We start from the raw sequence: 22,074 nt of genomic DNA, 5'->3' as shown, positions 1-22,074 counted from the left end.
TATGTAATCCATTCCTGAGCTCCACAACCTCCCCAGGTTGCCTTTTTTGCCCACGTTTGCCTCAAAATCTCTTCCTTGTGTCCATACTCTTCCACTTCCCTGAAGGCCAGTTGCCCCCTAGGTTTTTAAGTGCCCTATCTCAATACAAGACAAAAAGACTTTTAAAACAACCAATTCTCCAGCTCACATCCAATGTAAGGTTCTCACAGCCTTACATGGATCATATCTCTTCATCTATAGGAGCACTCATCAATGAAACATCTTCCCACCACAAAAGTAAGACCTCCATCCTTCCCTTTTCCCTTTTAAATCCTTCCTTCCTACCCTTCATTCATTTCTCTGTAGGTTTTTCTCTTTCTGACCATTAACAGACTTTAATTTTACCTCAGCACATCACATACTCCTCTCCCCCTTTCTGCTGTCTCTATAACATATACTCTCCTGTGATATAATGTAACCTCAGCCCCCCCATAAAACAAGTGCCACTGATTCACCTGTATCCTCTGTATCTGGTTTCACTTCTATCTTCTTCTGTACATTTAAAGAAACAGTTTCTTTCTGGTCTCTGCTGTCACTCTGTTGTTGTTGTGTTTGTCTGTTGAATTTATTTACATCTGCATTTCTATTGTTCAGAAATTTAAGAAGCAAATAACATCTTCATTTTTTGTTTTTCTTGCAAGGTCATCCTGGATTGCATTCTTAGATCAAGGGCTCTTCAGAACACATATGCCATTCCATCATTCCATTCTTTTATGATGAGTAGAAAACAGTTTTGCATTAGTCAAATGCCCTTTCCTTTGTATTTTAGAATCTTTCTCCAGATCACTTGCAGGATTCATTGTTTCTAAATTAAAATTTCCTGATTAGTTTCATTATGATTTTAAAATTTTTGTCTTGCCATAATTTTCTAGGAGTTCTGTGGTTCTTAAATTATCTCTAAACATCCTTACTTCAAGATTCATATTGTTTTTTTTATTTTTGCAAAGCAATGGGGTTAAGTGACTTGCCCAAGGCCACACAGCTAGGTAATTATTAAGTGTCTGAGGTCAGATTTGAACTCAGGTCCTCCTGATACCGGGGCCGGTGCTCTATCCACTGTTCCACCTAGCTGCCCTGAGATTAGTGTTTTGCTTGCAAAGTAAGCATATTTTCTTTTAATGTTATTTCTTTACTTCTCTTCTTTACTGGTCTTCATTTCTGTGTACTTGCATTTCCAATCTATTGTTTTCTCTTTTGTTTCTTTGGTAAAATTACTTTCATAAATTCAAGTTTTTCTATTGTGTCCATTATTTTGGCTGTGCAGGCTATACATGCCGCTCTCACAATTCCCATTTCTCTTTTGCACCACTCAAGAAAGCAAGATGTCTTTCTGTGTTCTCAAATTTCACAGAATCCTCTGCCTCATCAAGCGTTGGAACATTTTCCTTTATTTTGCACTATTTATTCATAAATGCTTGAACTCATTAACTAGATCTGGAAGCTACATTTCTTTCAGCTGTTACCGTTTTGCTGCTGATTTAACCTGTTTATGTTTAAAGTCTCTGAGTTTTCTTCTTACTGGAATCTTTGGTAATTTTAGTGCTTCCTCTTTCCCCTTTATTTCCACTATCACTCATTTTTGACTCTTTCTCTTCTGATTGTGGTTTCCTTTGGGCTAGATCTCAAAGCATTTCAGCCTCCCTTCATGCTGAGAAATTCACAGTCAGCTCGTCTTGTCTTTGCCTCAAGTGATGTAAGTGGTCAGAACTGGTCCCACAATGGAGGCTGTTACTTTCCTCAGGTTTGGAGAATGTTCCACACCTTCTGCCTGCCCCCCTACACTGTCCTTGTACCCTATACCTCTTCTTCTGTCTATTAGTTCTTTGGCCTAGGACTGGCCATTAAGAGCTTTCCAACACTGTTGCTATAGAAGTGTCTGCTTCAGTCCTGCTCTGGTAGTGTTACAGGATTGTGATCCCTGGCACCAGGAGTTCAGAGCTCTGCAATCACCCCTGACTTGCTTTTGCTCCTGAATGATTGTAGTCTCCAAGATCTCTACTAAAGCCAAGGCAAATTTCTCTGTCTTGGAGTCAAAGTCTTTTGGGACTAGAAAGAGGAAGAAAGAACCTGGGTGTGAGAATAGATTTTATTGAAAACCTGTGTTGTGTCCTTGGGTCTACTAATGCAGTCTTTCTACTAGTCTTGGGAAGTGTGGGATGGGGTGCTAAGAGAGCTCAAGATCAATGAGAATGGGTTCATGGTTGGGTTAGGGCGGAGGGGTTACCATCTTTTACATTCTGAATCTATTGGATCACAAAGACAGCTAAAGTTGCTTGTCTTTAATGTATATTTTCTGTTTTGGAGAAGCTTGAGAGCTCATTCCAATCAGATGTCTAGTCCACTATCTTATTAGTCACATCCTTCCTAGCAGTCTTGTAGGGGGACAGGGTATGAACACAACTAAGCATTCCATAAAACAGCACACAAACACATCAGTGAGATACAAAGTGCTATCTGAGTGAGTTCTAAGGAAGAACCCCAGAAGACTTCCTCTATCCACTAGGAAACCTACCTTCTTATGACCTTAATAAATATTTTTTGATGGATTGATAGACTGCTTGTTGCATCTCATTATAAACAAACACACCTCTGTGGTAGAGTGATGGAGATATGTAAAGAAGGAAAAAACTGCCCCTACTCTTAAGGAGCTCGCATCCTGTGAGGTGTTTTTTGTTTTGTTTTGTCTTATCATGTACTAAATCAGTGCTCTCCAATTTTATTTTTTAAAGTTTTTATTGAAACAATAGACCTATATTTTGAGTTGCCATTTTAGTGAGAGCTCTGGTAGCTCACCTTCATTTACTAAAGCATTTAGTTAAATCCACAGGCGGACTGCATTTAGCAGCATTTAGCCAGGAGCTAAATAATCAGCTACAAACACAAATAATTATCATAAAAAGACAAGCCAAACGAGCAAGTCACTTGCATGAGAAACTAGGAATTCCTCTTATTTAGTCTGAGATGACCTTCCATCTGATCTCTTTTTGCACCTACTTATTTATATATTATCTCTCATTAAAATATAAACTCTTTGATTATACCAATCTTATCTTTGTCTTCCCAGCCCCTAGGACAGTTCTTAAAATAAAATTTAGAGTTTAATAAATGATTGAAAACCTGAAACATACTCATGTATTTATATACATATTTACTTCATACACATGCATATATGTGTGTGTGTCCGTAAATACTCATACATACACACAAGATGTCCCAAAGTATTAGGGTAATTAAAGTAATTAAAATTAAGTAATTAAGTAATTAAAATTAAGTAATTAAAATTGATTATGTGTGAATGCTAGTTATATTAAATGTAATGAATGTAACAAAATTGATTTTCTGAAATTTTCTCCTCTTTACATTTAAAATTGTCTTTTTTTTTTATCCCTACCATTATCACTAACCTTAATGTTGAGAATACTTTTTAGGAGAAATGATAAATTTTTCACCATTCTTCAAAACAGGAGGATCACTGCAATTGAATCCATAGTGAAACCTTGCAAATAATTTTTTTTAATTTGACTTTCAGAAGTGAAATCCAAATAATCATGAGCTCATATCAAAGCCTCAGTATCAAGAGTGCATCTAATAGCTGTTATTTGGTTTTTTGATCACCCATTTTGAAACACCAACATCCTGGTCAGATGTCTCCATGTTGGAGGACCCCGATCTCATCATGATATTGGAGGTTATACTATAGGGCTCTGCTTGAAGGAGAGGAAGAATCTGTGCCACTGTCTCTTGTTCTGTATCCTGTCCTTCCTCCTGTCTATTGGAATGCTACTCCTTCTCAGGTCACTGGAGAGACATGACAAGAAGCAGGGAGCCAGAAGCAATGTAAAGACTAGCAGACTGCCTTCTGTGGGGGGTGGGAGAGGGAAGCAAGATTGGGGGAAAATTGTAAAATTCAAAAATAAATAAAATCTTTCTTTAAAAAAAAGGATGATGATGATGATGATGATGATGACTGTAACTGGAATTTATACAGCACATTAAAGTTTTCAAAGTGCTCTTAAAAAAAATGAAGGAAGCCAGTTGAAAAACAGGGCCAGAATTTGTTATTGGGAAGTGAGGGAAAGGGAGAAAAGTAAAATCTCTGGAACAGCTCACAGAGCTCTCTCTCTGGGAAACCAGTCACCACAGCTCATCTGTGAGAGGCTTCACTAAATATAGGTTTTATTAGATGTAGCTGAAAGGGAGACAGGGTTAGTAAAATAGATATCTGCTCTGAAGGATCAAATTCACAGTGGTTGGACCCTCCCTTGGACTAAGGGGTGCCCTCAGCAGTGCCCTTGAAAGTAAATGAGACCATGAACTTCTGGGGAAGAGTCTAGGTCTCCTTTCTCCTCTGGAAACTGCTTACTACATGCATAGAACACACACACACACACACCCCAAGCACTGCTCCCTTCCCTCCACCATCAGGAAAGGATATTGAGGAAGAATACTCTTGGCCACTGCTAGTAGGAATTACTCAGCATTTATTCTATGTCTCCTATGGTTTAGTGAACAGACCATCAGTGAGAAAACCCTGAGCTCAAGGTCCATCTCTGCTACACACTACAGGATGACCCTGAGCAAGTCACTTACTCCCTCAATACTGCAGTCATCCTCTAAGGTTCTAAGGTTCTAGGCAGGAGCTGATGGACATTCAAAGAAGGAATTTTTCCCTGTTTGCTTTAACAATAGAATCACAGGTTCCATGTCTTCCTTCCTATGATTACTCCCTGGTACCTAGTTGGTGTTTAATAAATGCTTATTGAAGTAAAGCATTGTCCTAGGGGCCAGATCCAAAGACAAGGATGAAGCAGCCCATGCCCTTGAGAAGGTGACCTTTACCTGAAAGAATACAATATGTGTAACAGAGTCCAGAAAAACAGAACAGAATAAAGCCATTTCCCCCTTAATCTGTATGGTAACCCCCTAGCCCAACTAGAACAGAAACTCTTTGAGGGCAGGGCTTTTGTCATTTTTATCTTCTTGTGTAGCGGTGTCTGCACAGAATTAGCATCTAATAAATGGTTGTCATTGATGCTCCTGAGGACATTTTGATCTTGTATCCCCATAAGAGGAGTGTGTCTGGACCTTTGTTCTGGGATGCTGAAGAATCAGAGGGACAGTGGGCCTCCCCACCAAGGCAGCACCTGCAACCATCGCCCAATGTGGGCTCTCTGAAGATTCCTCAGAATCACACACAGGCCCCTCCCTCAGCCCCACTCTAGAAAAGGAAAGGAGCAGGTGCCCACAGCTCCATACCCACCTTCTCCAGGGGCTTTGTCTTGTTTCTTCTCATCCTAAGGCCACGGCCCCAGAGGCACCGAGATGCCCGGATACCTTGCTCTCCTCTTGGTTGCCTCCCTGGTTCCTGGTAAGCTGTCTGCCCTAGTGCCCTGAGAAGCCTGGCAATGGCTGCCCCTGGTTCCTTGCTTGCCACCAACTTCTTTCTGTTCTCCCTGCAGCTGGTCAGACTGCCATCATCCTGGAGCAGAAGGCCATCTCCATTATGCGAAACATAAAAGGTTCTGCCACCTTGATCTGTGAGATTCTGAGTCCTACATTCGACAATATCCATTGGTACCGTCACCAGGAGGGGAAGGCCCCAGAACGCCTGCTACGCTATTCCATGCTCAAGTCGGAATCTGTACTGGACCCGGGGTTCAGTTCTGAAAAAGTCAGAGCTTATAAGGGCAAGGACAACATCTGCAAGCTAATACTGAGTGATCTTCAACTGAGTGACTCTGGCACGTATTACTGTGCTAGCTGGGACGGACCACAGTGGCTCAGGTTGCCCCAACCCCTGGGAAAAACATGGCACCTGGAGTAGCTGAGGTTTCTACCCAGAACCCTAGCCCTACGTCGGAAGAGGATGGACATCTACTGAGCCTTCCCTTGGACCAAGATGACCACTAAACCCAAGAAACCTTTCCAACTCTGAACCCCAAGTCCAGGAATTTTAACCAAGTTATTTGAGAACACTAGTCTTTCAGAGGTCAGTAGAAACACCTCATTCTTCTCTCTAGAGTAGACACAGGACAGGAGCTAAATCCAGAGCACTTGGGTTCAATTCTAGCCTCTAACATTTACTACTTATGTAAGTGGGGCAGCCAGGTAGTCCAATGATGGAGTGTTGGGTCTGGCGTCAGGAAGACCTGAGTTCAAATTTGATCTCAGACACTTTTTAGCTATGTGATCTTGGAAAAGTCACCTAACCAGTGTTTACCTCAGTTTCCTCAAAATGGAGATAAGATTAGCACCTACCTCCCAGGTTGTTGGGAGGATCAAAAGAGATAATGATTACAAAGTGTTTAGCACAAAGTAGACATTATATAAAAATTAACCATTAATTATCACTTAACTGCTTTGGGACTCTTTCCTCATCTGTGAAATGAGGAGCTTGTACTAGATGGTTTTTGAGGTTTTTCTCTAGCTCTACATCCTGGGCCTCAGTTTCTTCATGTGTAAAAGAAGGTGGTTGGATGGACTCCAAAAAAGATAATATCAAAGTTATATAATGTTTCAAATATATTATGTTATTTCATCCTCGCACTATCCCTGGGAGGTTTATGCAGTTTTTACCCCCATTTTGTCTGAAGTAGTTAAGTGGCTTGTCCAGGGTCACAGGCCTAGTAAGTATCCAAGGCCAAATTTGAACTCAGGTCTTCCTGCCTTTGTCTAGTGGTCTCAGGTAACCTCTGGGATCTCTTCCAACTCTGACTCACATCCCATGTTCCATGCCTCCAGTGTTGCCAAGTCACTGCTATCTCCAGAAGATGCCATCACATGGCTCCCACTGCATTTGAATCCTGCTGATCTCTACAGGAGTCATAATCTCCACCCTATGCGGCTCCACTGAATGTGCAGAATGCTGCATCCTCTTCATGAGAAGTGTGAGCTCTTCCATGAAGTTTTCCATAACATCCACCCTCAACAGGTCTCCAAAGAGCTCACAGAGTCATTCTTGTATTTTTGTTTTTTAGGTTTTTGCAAGGCAATGGGGTTAAGTGGCTTGCCCAAGGTCACACAGCTAGGTCATTAGTAAATGTCTGAGGTCAGATTGGAACTCAGGGACTCCTGACTTCAGGGCTGGTGCTCTATCCACTGTGCCACCTAGCCACCCCCATTCTTGTATTTCAAGGGCTTCAAGTACAGCAGACTTGAAGGGGAAAAAATACCTTTAGTATATGCACAGAGTTCCATGACCAGAGCCAGTGGAAATACCTTATGTCACTACACATCATGCAGTCATCATGGCTCACAGAGAGAAGTCAGAGGATAACTGAGACTGGAGGAAGTGTCTTTGAATCATGCCACTGGGAAGATCTTGCCCAAGCTTCTAGAAACCTGAGTATGCTTTAAGGTTAAATATGAGTGTGTGGTGAAGGACCTTACACTTCTAAAATGTGGCATCCAAAACAATGCAATGAATGAACTTATGAATTAATGCTTATGAATTAATGAGTGATTAAATAAAAATGCATTTATGAGAAGTTTTCTATGTGTTGGATACTATGTTAAGTCCTGGGGGAATAAATACAAAGATCAAGACAGTCCCTACACTGGAACTCATGGAGGTTTTATTCTAATAGGAGGGGACAACATATAAGGAAGTCGTAGACAAATTGGTATGTTTCTGACTGGGAATCATGGAAGTAATGAGTGGCATCATAGGACAACTGACCGGCATAACATTAAGGTTATGTCCCGATTTGATTATTATTCTAAGGAACATAAATGGAGTGTGTGTGTATGTGTGTGTGTGTGTGTGTGTGTGTGTGTGTGTGTGTGTGTGTGTGGTATTCATATGTGTGACTCTATATGAAAGAGGATACAGGGATGGCAGCAAGTCCTGAAAATGTCCAAGGAGATGCGGAAGACAAACACAAAGAGATAACCACACACACACACACACACACACACACACACACACACACACACACACACAGAGAAAATATTTATTATTCATAGTGCCAAGGGCTGGAGGAGGCAGAAGTAGTGAATGACTGAATCCTCTTTCTCCCTTAATAGTGCATAAGTTCAATAACCTTTCTTGGCTATCATATTAACTCATCTTCAGTGGACCTTTGTACACTAAAGGTCCTCAACCATTTCCAGATAAATTGTCATCTCACCATACTTCTTATACTTGTGAAGTTGATGGTTTATATATGATATATAATATATAATATACAATATATAATATATAATACAATAATATATGAAATATTGTAGTAATGTAATATAATATAATAAACCAAATATAATAATGGTTTATCTCCATTTGGCTTCATTGTATTCAATTCAGCCCAATGGGTTAGCCTCACAAGAGGTTATTGAATCACAGCCCTGTCCTCCAGTGTGGGAACTCACCCTCCAAGATGTACATCATCTCCAGACTTAATCATCAGGACATTTATGTGTCCTTCATGGGTCACTGATAAGAGTGTTAGACATAGACTCATACACAAAACTCGGGAGTCCCACTGATGATTTTCTTCCAAGGTGCTCTTGAATCATTAGCAACTACTCTTTGTGTCGACCATTCAGTCAGTGCTGAATCCATCCATATGTATTGCACATTTGAATGTTCAACAGTCCATTCCCCCATCTTGCCCCCAAGAATAGTATGAAATCTTTTACCAAATAATTTCTGAAAATGTGGATAACTTTGAAGTACAGAATGACCCTGATCTACCCATTTAGTAACCTTATCAGAAAGGAGAAGAAACTTAGTTTGACTTGATCTATTCTTGATGAATTATCCAGGTGGTCCCGTGGATAGTCGTGGGCTCGGAGAAAAATAAGATCACCTGACTGTAAATCTTGCCTCCATAATTTATAATCTATATGAGCGGGATCTTAGACAATAATTTAACTTCTTTCAGCCCCAGTTTCCTCATCAGAAAATCTGGGCAAGGATGGCGAGTACCTTAGTGGACCCTTGTGGGTTTCAGATGACCTAACATAAGTGGAGTGCTAAGTCTCTGAAGCTGGCTTTTCAATCATCATTCCCCTTCCTAGATTCTCATTTACTTTAATAAGCCTTAATAAGACATTCTAGAATTTTATCAATAATTGAAGTAAAGAACCATGCTCTATAGTTTGGAGATCACCTCATGTGCTAATTTAAAAAAATTGGCACCACATTTGCCCTTTTCTGATTTGGGAGGACTTCTCTTACTCTCTTATCTGCTAGTACTTTCAGTAACCAGAAATAGTCCATCTAAGGAGTTCATCAGACTCTTCAAGGAGATCTAGGCATTCTTTTATTACCCCCTCACTTCTCGAAGGAAGCAACTCACTGGTATCCATCTGTGTCCCCCCTTTTTTTCTTAAAGATCATTTTCAATGACAGAGAAAATACCAAGCACATAATAATTATGCAATGCTGCCTTCATCCTCTTCAGTTATTGTCATACCATTCATTCTAAATAGAGCTGTTATTTATTCCTTGATTTTCCTCTTCTCCTCAGGATAACTTCTTTCAAAAATGACTGGCAAACATCATTCTTTCCTCAACAGTCCCATTTTCAGCATTAGTGCATCAAAGCTTTTTCTAGAGGTTCATGCCACACCTCCTGCATTCATTTTCTATTATCTATGCTTTCGTTTGTCTTCTGTGCATGTCTTATAAAAATCTAAATTGGCTAGTGAGTTCCCTGTGTATCTCCATTGTTCTTTCAACAACTACCATTTTACCACTTTAATGGATTTTTTCCCTCCTTCTATCTTTAAAACATTCTAGAAAATTTCCATTTCTTCTAGATGACCATCCTAATTGAATTCTGAATCTTAGGATTTTTGAGGATTTGAAGTCTTCTCACCCAATAAGAAAGGTACACAATATACTATGCTTTTTCCTATATTACAAACTCTGAGATTGAGCAATCACTTGGTATTATTTTTATCCTCCAACATCCCTTCTTCACTGATGAGAATACTCAGAATGTCCCCTGGGCCCTTGGCAAAGTGTCTCATATCCTTCAAACCGAAGACCTCCAAATGAGAGCCATTCCTGCACTTATAAGTTTTGGAAAGATGTTGTACATTCAGGTTCACATGAGGGGCTTTGTGAAGGGAAAAGGGTTTTGAACTCAATGATCAGTAGTGTTTGGTTGCTGACTCACATTAGACAGAACCCTCTGTGTCTCATTTTCTGGGTCTTTAAAGGGAGAGGTTGGATTCACTGATGCCCATTCTACCTTTTTGCTCTCAGATGCCTTAAGAAGAAAATGAGCAAACCCAATAATGGATAAATTTAAAAGGACAAATGATAGTGCCTGGACATAGTGAGTACTTGCAAAAGGGGTCATTAGTTTAGGGAGAAAGGATGAGAAAAATGGGAATGAGGGGTGGCTAGGTGGTGCAGTGGATAGAGCATAGGAGTACCTGGATTCAAATCCAGTCTCAGACACTTAATTTACCTAACTGTGTGGTCTTGGACAAGTCACTTAACCCCATTTGCCTTGCAAAAACCTAAAAAAAAGTGGGAATGAGAAGGCTTGGAGATCAGAAAGTCTGGGTTGAATTTGCGTGAGAAGGAATGAGAAGGAAGTCAGTTTTCTTTATTAATTAAAGGATGTTTATTCTCTAAAGATTCACTTTAGAAAACCAATCCATTATGATTTCTCCTGAAAGGTTTGAATTTTACTACTCCTCCCCCACCACACACACAGAAGGCAGTCTGATCACCTTTACATTGTTTCCATGCTATATACTGATCAAAATGATATTATTTCTCTTAATGGATAGCAGAGTCCTTTTTTAGATTTCCCACCATTGAGCCCCCTTGAGGCATACCCTCCTTTGGTGTCTTCTCTTTATCTCTTCTGCTGGTACTTGGCCTGCATTCAGCATTGCACCTCCATCTCTCCCTTCCCCCAGTCAAAAAGGAAGTGCCTCTCAAAGAGCAGCATGGGGAGTGGCCTTTCTACTTTTTTGTCTCAGTCTTCTGAGCTTCTCTTATCCAAATCTCCTCAGGGCTGTGATCAGAAGAAAAGTCTCTTGACAGCTTTGGAAAATGAGGCGACCCTTTTTTTTCCTTTTGCTTTCCCTGCTTCTTGGTATGTTGTGGTCATGGTACCCTTGCTACTAGGGAAGGGCTCGTTCATCCTCTTCTCTCCTGATTGTTTCACTCTCATTACAGATCATCTGTCCAGTGCCCGCCTGGAACAAGAGGTCTCTGTCACAAGCCATCAGGGAGGCTCTACCATCCTTACCTGTCAACTCTTTGACACTATTTCCACTGTTGTTCACTGGTACTGTCTCCGGGATGGGAGGTCCCTGGAACACATTCTCTACTTCTCTTTGACCTTAGGCACAGTCAATTTTGGTAAAGGCTTTGGTGATAATAAATTCCGAGTCATTAAAGATGAGTTTAATCATGGAAAGAGCATCTTGCTTATCAAAAAGGTGGATGTAGGAGACGCTGGCATGTATTACTGTGCTACCTGGGACCACCACAGTGCCCCAGAGTACATCTCCTCCCCACACAAAATGTGTGTCTTTGGCAGTTTGAAACAATTTGTATTCAACACAGCATGACAAGTTTCTCCTTCAATCCTACCTTGCCCTTGCTTCTCTCACCCTTTGTAGGAACTCAGCTAATCTTCCCTCCATGGATGGGGAAAGCCCTTTCACTAACCCAACAGGCCCCACCACCCTTCACTAAAAATGAGCCCCAAGCCTGAAAAATTCATTAAGAGCACATAATTCTATCCTAAAATTCCAGGGTTAATTGAGTTCAAATACACAAGCACACTATTTTTATTCTTAAGGTCATAATGTGATGAGAAGAGTGGTCAGTGAAAGCAGAGTCCTTGGAGCAGGCTTAGACTTCCTTACTCGACTGGGTTATATAAGGAATTCCAAAGTTCTGGACCAGGTCTTCGTTAAATATGGATTAAACATTCTTCCCTTCACTCTTTTACATGTTTACTTCCTAATTATGATGAACATCAATATTTCATCTATTTCTCCCCTCTATATTCCCTTCCTCTATACCATCAAAGGATGGGTCCTCGTTACCAAGCCCTGACTCCAGGACATGAATAACCCCAGGCTCTTAAACAGAGTCTCCTGGTTAATAGGACTCCTGCCACCACTCTTTCCTCCCTGTGACCCATTCTCCCTTCATTCCACTGTCAGTTCTCTTTACTAGCCACATAGATCTGATCCTTCTCAACTCCCAAGTCCTCAAGGACTACCTATTACCTACAGTTCTTAATTCTGGCATTCACATCTCTCCATAATGGGACACCATACTTCATGTTACTCCTCTCCATTTACCCGCTGGTCATTTTCTGTCTCCCAAACAGTCCTCACACTTTCCCACTTCCATGTTTTTGGTCATGTTATTGACTACGTCTGGAATGTTCTCCTGCCCCCTCCTGATAGCACTAGGGCATCATCAGAAATTGTTAAAACGATCACAATAACAATAATTATGATCATTATTTAGCATCTGTTTCCTCATCTGCAAATTGGGCAATAATAAGAGGACCTACCTCCATCTCCTCCTCCTCCTCCTCCTCCTCCTCCTCCTCCTCCTCCTCCTCCTCCTCCTCCTCCTCCTCCTCCTCCTCCTCCTCCTCCTCCTCCTCCTCCTCCTCCTCCTCCTCCTCCTCCTCCTCCTCCTCCTCCTCCCCTCCTCCTCCTCCTCCTCCTCCTCCTCCTCCTCCTCCCCCTCCTCCTCCTCCTCCTCCTCCTCCTCCTCCTCCTCCTCCTCCTCCTCCTCCCTCCTCCTCCTCCTCCTCCTCCTCCTCCTCCTCCTCCTCCTCCTCCTCCTCCTCCTCCTCCTCCTCCTCCCTCCTCCTCCTCCTCCTCCTCCTCCTCCTCCTCCTCCTCCTCCTCCTCCTCCTCCTCCTCCTCCTCCTCCTCCTCCTCCTCCTCCTCCTCCCCTCCTCCTCCTCCTCCTCCTCCTCCTCCTCCTCCTCCTCCTCCTCCTCCTCCTCCTCCTCCTCCTCCTGGCTTGTTGGGGATAAAAGGGGACAAAATTGCTAATTGCCAACCTTAAACTACTATGTAAATACTAGTTAGGAGATAGCAGCAGCAGAAAAGTAGTATGGGAGAGGGAGCTAGATGGCCCAGTGGATAAGAATGTTGCTCTGAAGTCAAGAAGACTCATTTCCCTGAGTTCAAATCTGGTCCCAAGTACTTACTAGCCATGTGACCCTAGGCAAGCCATTTAACTCAGTTTCCTCATTGGTAAAATGAACTAAAGAACGCAATGGCAAATTACTCCAATATTTTGTCTAGAAAACCACAAATGAGGACATGCAATAGGGAGGAGAAAGCATCATAGTAATTGTAACAGTCATAAAGTAAAGTGTATAACAAACCTGATATTAAAAAAATTACTGAGCTTCTAAAAAATCCTGGAAGCAATCACATGGCTTCTAAAAGCTATATTATGACTTTATCATCAGGATCCCCTTTGACTTCTCTGCCCACATGGATCTAGGAATCCGAAGCACAAAGGGGAATGACTCACCCAAGCTCATATGGACAGCAAAGGGCAGACAAGGCTGCGGAATTTTCTTGATTCCACATTCTCAATCCCAATTCTCGATTCCTGATTCCTCTGACCATTTCCTCTGGCAGTGGCTTCCATCCTCACTTTTCCTTTTCAGGATTTTGATCAGTGTTGCTGCATCTTCTGCTAAAATGCTTTTGCTGTGCCTCAGTGGATAAGAGCAGACCCAGCTATGGCAGAGTCCACACCCACAGACAGACTTTTACCTTCTCCTTGCTTTGGTCTTCTGTTTGAGCAATACTAGTAGCCAGAATGTCTGCAAAACTTTAAGGGTTACTAAACTCTTTATACAGATGAACTCCTCTAAGACTCATAACAACAGAGTGAGCTGAGGCAGGTGCTATCAGTATCCCTGATTTTACAGAGGAAGACACTGAAGATCATAAAAGTGACTAGCCTGTGATCATCAGAAGCAGGATTTTAATTCTGATTCTCTCCTGCCTATATGCTTATTGCCCTTTGTACTCTGACCCCATTTAATCTGTCGGCTCTCAAAAATCATTTCATCCTAGTGCCAGGTCCACATGCACAGATGAATTTGGATTGGAGATGGCACATCATGCAGGATCATGCCATAGTAGAGAAGCTGGAGAGTCAGAAATAGAATAGGTGGAGGAGAAAATATAAGGGAAAGTTTCCTACCAATGAGTACCAGTCCAAAATGGAATGGGTTGCCTTGAGAGGAGGTGGGTTGCTCTTTCTGAAGTTTTCCAGTAGAACCTGGATAATATATTGTAGGGTGGTTTAGAGTAGAGTACTCTTTGACTGTATATCTTGGACTCCATGTTCAGAAATTCTGTGCTTCTCTCTTCACATTTATCCTCATTTGTTCAACTCATGAACATTTTTTCTAGACCTGAAACAAATTGGCCAGTCAATGTGAAACCAGAGTTGTTTGTTCCCCACCAATTGCTCTCCACATCAGCGCGAGTGCACACACACACACACACACAGACAGAGATTTTGTAGTCTAGGTTGTGTAGTTGTTAGGTCTACCACAGGAGGGCACCAGAGAGCAAAACTATGGGAACTTGGACTCTTGTTTCATTGCAAAGTTGGGTTCACTTGTACAGTTCATCTGGAGATGATGGCAGGTAGTGATCATGCATCATTCAAGATCAAACTGCGGGGGCAGCTAGGTGGCGCAGTGGATAGAGCACAGGCCCTGGAGTCAGGAGGACCTGAGTTCAAATCCGTCCTCAGACACTTAATTATTCCCTAGCTTTGTGGCCTTGGGCAAGTCACTTAACCCCATTGCCTTGCCAAAAAAAAAAAAAAAGAATCTCACGGGCAAGATGAGCCTGCAATGATGCCACACTGGAGGAATCTGGAGAGTGTGGAGCACAGCAGGAGAGCCACAGCAAAGTCAGCCTGCACCTGACCATTCAAGAAAACTGGTAAAATTGATGTTGAAATCAATAATTCAATTCAGAATAACTGGAGGTGGTGAAAATGGTGGGGATTAGGTGGGGGGGTCACAAAGTGGCACAGCTGGAAGGATTCTTTGGGACAAACTCTTAGCCTTCATTTCACTGCTGAGGACAAAGAATGAGCACAAGCTCACATTTCTCTCATTCTCTAGTTTATAAAGCCTTCCCAAAGCCCAGTTCCCTTTCCGGGTCACCACTCTTTTAGCCATGTGTCTGGAGCAAGGAAAAGTCTCCTTGTTTGTCACTGTGAGTGTTGCAATGGCTCCCCATGGTTTGCCCTGCTTCCTGGACCTTGCCTTTTGGATCCCTCTTTCAAATAAAAATAAAAACAATCTTCTTCAAGTCGAGGTTTGACTGTGTCACCTCCATTACCCAAGGACTTCCACTGGCTTCTTCTTGTTGGCTCAGGATAAAATAAGGACCCTTCAGCTTGTCATTTGAGGCCTTGCACCTTAATGCAGTCCATATTCAAATCCAATCAACCCTCTGACTATCCCCCAAACTAGCCATTGTCCCTCTCATCTCTACGTCTTTGTACAAGCTATACCCCATGTCTGTCATACATTCCTCATGACTTCTTTAATGACCTAAGCTTCTCCCCTCTCCCAAGCTTAGCTTAGGTGCTACTTTCCTTAAACCCCCTGCTTATCAGTGGTTGGTCACTCTTTAAATTCCTAATATTTGCTTATCCATGTATTTGATGCTTCCCCCTCGAAAGAATATAAACTCCCTCTGGTCGGGCTGTCTCTTCTTATTAGAACGTTTCCAGGACTGAGCACATGTGACAGGGACAATGAGGCCATTGGGTGCAAATGCTGGGAAACAAACCAAAGGATTTCAAGGGTTCTTCCCCAAGAGAACAATGTGGATAGATGGTTGAGAATCCTAGATCATTCAGAACAAATCTCAACAAGAAAGCAACATCTTCTACCTTCAGCTCTTAGTTTAAAAGTTTAAAGGTCAGTAAGGCAGTGTGGCCTAGAGGAAAGAACAATAGAAGTGCCATTAGAAGGCCTGATTTCAAGTCCCAGTGCTTCCATATACTATGATCGCTGCATTTAGAATCAGAGGAACCCTTCAGATGATGAATTTTATTTGTCTGGGTCTCCATTTCACAGATAGATGACTAGTTATCGAGCTAGAGAGATGACATATATAGATATTCCATCTGGGCTTCCATTTCATATTCATTTGTGCATATATCTATATACATGTGTGTAGGCATACACAAATATTATATATTATATGTGTGTATGTTTGTATTTACTATTTGGCCTTTGAGGTTCCTTCTAGCTGTAAATCTCTCATTCTAAAATCACTACTTTAAACAATTTGAAAAATATATATTAAGCACCTACCATGTATAAAGCATCACCTTCAGTTTAGGTCATAGAGATGAAATAGACTCTAAGGAGTCTTGCAGTCTACTGGACATGAGAGAATATGACATGTATAAAAATAAAGATGGCACAAGGTGATAGGGCAGAGAAGAGTTCCAGAGGATATTGTCCAGAAAAAAAATTGAGGAAGATGATCCCTCTTTTATGAGTAGCTGTGTTCATCTCTGATATTCTAGGATTCTGTAACATGACCCTTACACTGACGACCGGTCCCAAATGGTCTATGGCATCCTCAAGCATTGTCCTTCCTTCTTTGGTTTTCTTCTTTCCTTTTTAGAGCTCAAGAAACCAAAACATGGAGGCTGACAATTTGAACTCAAATCCTAAATCTATTACTACTAGCCAAGGTGGCCTTAAATAAGTCCCTAAATCTCTCCAATGATCAGTTTCCTAATTTGTGAATTGGGAATGCTCTCTGATCAGACTGTATTTCAGAGATCTCTTAAAGATTAAATAAGATGTATGTGAAAGCCAAGAACAAGATTAGCTCTAAGCAGATCACGATCTTTATCTCATTCAACCCTTGCCACCAGCAAGGTCACACTGTGTGACCATGGGGAAGTTGCCTTTCCTGAACCTCAGTTTCCTCCCCTGTAAAATGAGAAGATTGGATTAAATGACCTCTGACCCCAAGATCTTGAAAAAATTATTTTTCAAGAGTGATAACTTCTTTTTCCCTTCAGGCCTAAGACTTAATTGATAATAGTTTAGCCCCCCCTACCCCAAGGAGACTATTGCTTCTAGCCAACTTCTATTCATCATCAGAATCAGGACTTCTGAAGTTTGCTTCACTCTAAAGCAAAGTGTGTTCTAGGAGGACTGATGAGCTCTCCAAGGTGCTGGAATGGCTGCAGCCTCTACTTCCCCAGTCTCACCTTTTTCTAAGTAGAAAATGCTCATCTCATTTGCTTAACAGTATGGTCTGTGCAGAGTTATCTAGCAAGAATTGTGCCCATACCCTACCATAGCTATACATACACTCACTTCTACATGCTTCATGCAACATGGAGATGTTTTTATTTTACTTTGGGTCCGTGGACACAGCCTAAAATTAGGGAAACCCACTAGTATGTGAAGTCATCTCACAAAAATCCAACTATCTCAATTAACTTCTAGACTTTTCCTTAGTATTTTTATAACCTGCATATAAAAACAATTGTATGATATTAGGGAAGTCAACTACAAAGTCAGCATGTACATGTCCACGCAAGAGACTGGCAGAATTTCTGTCTACTTAAGAGTTGGTAGAATTGATGAAAGGAAAAACAAACAAATGGACAAATGAATGAAGAAATAGATAGATTATAGATAGATAGAAATGATAGATAGATATATAGATAGATACATACATAGTTATGATAGATAGATATGAAAGAGAGAGAGAGAGTGAGAGAGAGAGAGAGAGAGAGAGAGAGAGAGAGAGAGAGAGAGAGAGAGAGAGAGAGAGAGATCCTAAGAAGGAAAAATGAACTAATGAACTGGGAGGTCATCTTTTCAACTTCCCTCATTTTCAAATGAGGATAGTACTAACATCCCAAGCATACATTTCTACCATGATTTAAAGGCTACAAAACCTTTCCAAAAACCTAATTCCCTTCCTTGGTCACCTTTCTGCTAGCTGTGACCTCTCTCTACCTAGTAGTGCACTGGTGAATGTTTAACAACCAGGTCTCCAAAAAAAATTATGCACAACACATTTGAAGTTTAATTTGCATTATTAACACCTTCTCAAAATTATTTGTCTAGAAGAATGAAATTTTACCCTGAAAACTTAAGTCAGTTCTAGAGACAGTAACAGTGGCATCAGCATTCATCTGTGATTTCTTGGAGGACAAGGATGGCACGGTTTATATCTGTGTACCCAGACAGTCTCTAGCACTTAAGAAACACTTCCATTCATTTATTCTTTCCTGACTACTTTTCTTTGACTTTGGAAGCACAAATACTATTCTTCTCATTTTGCAGACAATGAAACTGTAACCCAGACAGGATGATGATTTCAAGATGATAGAAAACAGGAATGAACTCACCTAATTCAATTAAATTCTAAAATCATTTATTAAGTCCTTCACGAACGTAGAAAGATACTCATTATGAAACCAATTTCTATAACTTGCTTTTGAATTTGTAGAACTTGTATAACTTCATGAGAATCCTCCTAATATAGTCGAGGATTCTGGAAAAACTCGTGGGATTTCTACTGTAGAACATGCACTAAGTGTCTAGAAGAGTGGTATCCTTAAATCTTCTCTGTACAAAATTTGCCTTTTGGGGGGCACCTAGGATCTCGGTCATGCCACTTCCTAGCTGATACCATAATTCTGAGTTACCATAATGCCACCTGTGTGTCTATTTTAGCTTTAGATGTATCCCTCTGTTTCTCAGTCACGTTAGTATTAATAGCATCTTTGTGAGTGTTTTCCCAAACATAGGTTGAGTCAGGGCTTGTTTTGCTCTCTTCTAATTGTAAAACAGCTATCCCCTGCTCAGCTTTCCAGCTCCATTTTCTGTGATTGCCCCCCCTATTTTTTAGATACAGAAGTATCAATAACATTAACATTAGCATTACCATAACCATGTTACTCCTGTACCTGCCCTCTTTCATCTGTGCTCTCCAGGAAACCATGCTAATATTCTGTGTCCCATCTTTCTCTCTTCAGAATCACTTTGTCATGCAATGGTTTCTCCAGGAAGTCTGGCAACTGCTTGTGTGTTCAGTATGTCTTGTGTGTCTCTTCCAAAGCTGTCCAAGAGTTGGCCATCAAGGACCCTGACTGAATGCAGAGAAAAGGAAGTGTCTGTCTACTTTGACCATAAACAAAATCACAAAAGCAAATGAGGTGACTTATTACAGTACTGCTGGGACCTCACGGGGTCAGAGTAAAGATTATGCAAAAAGAAAAATGCTTCCTTCTTGATCTTCCATCCATCCACTCCATTCCAACAAATTCTAAAGCTAGTTTCCATCCTTGGCTTGGATTTCACAAATAACCATCTGCACAGGGTTGGTAGCAGGAAACTGCCTTAGCTGCATCTCATTCTGCATCAGCTGCTGAAGAAGGACCATCTCCCATGTGAATTTCCTGGAAATATCTGGTTCTTGTAGAAGACAAGCCATTAGATTTGAATATGAAATTAGAAATCATCTGGGGACCCTCACCGGTTTGCAGGTCACAAATCAAGGGCTGGGATGGACTTCAGAGGCCATCTCCTTCAAGTAAAAGCTGGAGAATAAATAGGTCCTAGGAGGAAAAACGACATACCTAAGGCCACACAGTTAGGTGGTAGACCTAAGAGACTCCATGAGCCAGCTCCCTTCCCCCCAGTTCCTCTAAGGGAAGCTCTGCACTTAGGTCTGCATTGCTTCTGGGGATGAAACATTCAACCTCCTGTATTGGCAGCAGACTCTGAGGGGCACACTGAAAAGTGCCCTAAGGGGGCTATCTTACCCAAATGATTCTTATCCCCAATCCAGCTATAGTCCAAGTTAATAAAAGAAATCCCTGGTCTGGACTTCCCTGCTTCCAGTTATATCAGAAGGGCAGCACCGTCTCTCTTAGCTGTTCCCATCTTCCCAATCTGCCTCATGTGAAAAGTTAGTGAACACAGGATGGTTTCCAGAGGAGAGCCAAGATTCTCTAGTTAACAAGAAGGAGAGATGCAACTCAAGGACCAGCTTCCATATATGGAAGTTATCCTCCTGTTTGTTTGGTTTTTTTAGTTTTTGCTAGGCAATAGGGTTAAGTGGCTCACCCAAGGCCACACAACTAGATAATTATTAAGTGTCTGAGGCCGCATTTGAACTCAAGTACTCCTGACACCAGGGCCGTTGCTCTATCCCCTGAGCCACCTAGCTGCCCCCTATCCTCCTTTTAAAAAAATAATGTAATTATCTTAAATCTGTGGAGTTGTGGTATAATGGTATAGCACGGTATAATAAAAAGATGATGGCACATGAAATTGCCAATCTATTACGTAAAATTTGCAATTCCTTTTAAATACATAATGAAGTCATCATGTGAATTTCTTTGTTTTGCTTTCTCTGATTTTTTTTCTTCCTTTCCTCTGCCATAGGGATGGTTACTATTAGACACAAATAGGTCTCTGTGTGTGTATGTGTATACCTAAATATGTTAAATTATTCTATACAAACTTTTATTTTTCAATTCTTTCTCTAGATACAGATAGCATCTTCCTTCATATGCCTTTTAGGATTCCTTTGGGTTTTATAATAATCAAAATGATTTATTCACTCAAAGTCATTCTTTCAACAGTATTACTGTTACTATAGACAATTTTTTTGGTTCAACTCATTTTGTTTTTCATTATTTCATGCAAGTCATTTCTGTTTTTTCCCCTAAAATTATTGAGCTCATCATTTCTTAAAGTGCAGTAGCATGCCATCATAATCATATACTATAATTTGTTCAGCCATTCTCTAATTGATGAACATCCCCACAATTTTCACTTGTCTGCCACCACAAAGAAATCTGCTGTAAACATTTTAAAGCATAGTTTTTCCCTTTTTTCCCTTAATCCTTTTTAGAGATAGACCTGGTAGTAGTATTACTGGGTCAAATGGTATAGGAAATTTAATAACTCTTTGGGTATAATTCCACATTGTCTCTAAAAAGGTTGAATCAGTTCACAATCCCACCAACAGTGAATTCCTGTCCCAATTTTTCTACATTCTCTCCATATCTATCTCTTTCCCCTTCAATCATTTTAAACAATCCAATTGAGATAAAATGACATTTTAAGTTGTTTTAATTTGCATTTCTCTAATTAATAATTATAAAACATATTTCCTATGTTTATAAACTGTTCTGATTTCTTCATTGGAAAACTGCCTGTTCATATTCTTTGAGCACTTATCAACTGGGGGATGACTTGTATTATAATAGATTTGACTAAGTTCTTTATATATTTGAGATATGAGATCTTTATGTGAGAAATTGTCTACAAAATTTTTTTCTCAGTGAAATTATTTCCTAAATATAGGCTATCACAGTTATCTTTGAGCAATTTGGAGCTACGAACACTTAGAATATGTGTATTTATGAAGGTATCTAGCCAGCTAGCTCACTGTATCTCCTTATTGTGCTCATTACCCCATTAGAATACAATTCTAATATAGATTCCCTGTCTCTTTCTCTCTCTCTCTGTCTGTCTCTGTCTCTGTCTGTCTCTGTCTCTGTCTCTCTCTCTCAAATTTGATTTCAGTTCTATTGAGTTGAATAGCCTTAGCCTTAGCAGAAAAGAAGATTTAATAGCTATTTTTGGATATTTTAAAAATTTGGAAGGATTCCATTTTCATGACCCCAGAGGGCAGAGTCAAGAGAGAAGCTACAATTGTAAATTCAGGCTGGATGTTGGTGGAAATTTCCCAATCATCCCAGAGTTGACTGAGTAGTCTCAGGAGCTGTTGGGCTTTCTCTCCTTGGTGATCTTCATAGAGAAACTCGATGGGCATATGTCAGGGATGTTTTAGTAGGGTTTCTTTCTCAAGTATTGGTTGAACTTAGCGGTTTCTGAGCTCTGGGATTCTGTCTGGAGAGTTCTGCCTCCCCCATTACACAAAGACCACATGGTTCAAAACCTTGGTTAAAGCCAAACCTTAAGCAGAAGATTTTCATGGAAGATCTTTCATGGGCAGGTCCCCTGACATCTGCCT

The 22,074-nt window shown here is 40.8% G+C and overlaps 1 protein-coding gene across 1 annotated transcript in view; it reads left to right on the top strand.

Annotated features, from left to right (window-relative positions):
- Window positions 1–5,137: 5,137 nt before the first annotated feature.
- Window positions 5,138–22,074, top strand: part of TARP (TCR gamma alternate reading frame protein) — a 172,431-nt gene continuing 155,494 nt past the window's right edge. Inside the window, exons 1-2 of the mRNA XM_074199206.1 lie at window positions 5,138–5,407; window positions 5,499–5,810. Coding sequence (XP_074055307.1) covers window positions 5,362–5,407; window positions 5,499–5,810 — 358 coding nt within the window. The 5' untranslated portion in view covers window positions 5,138–5,361. The remainder of the gene's footprint in view (window positions 5,408–5,498; window positions 5,811–22,074) is intronic.

Source organism: Macrotis lagotis, chromosome 8 (assembly GCF_037893015.1).
Source record: "Macrotis lagotis isolate mMagLag1 chromosome 8, bilby.v1.9.chrom.fasta, whole genome shotgun sequence".
NCBI classification, from domain to species: Eukaryota; Metazoa; Chordata; class Mammalia; order Peramelemorphia; family Peramelidae; genus Macrotis; species Macrotis lagotis.
The sequence above is the reverse complement of the archived record's forward strand: the minus strand, read 5'-3'. Positions and strand labels throughout refer to the sequence as shown.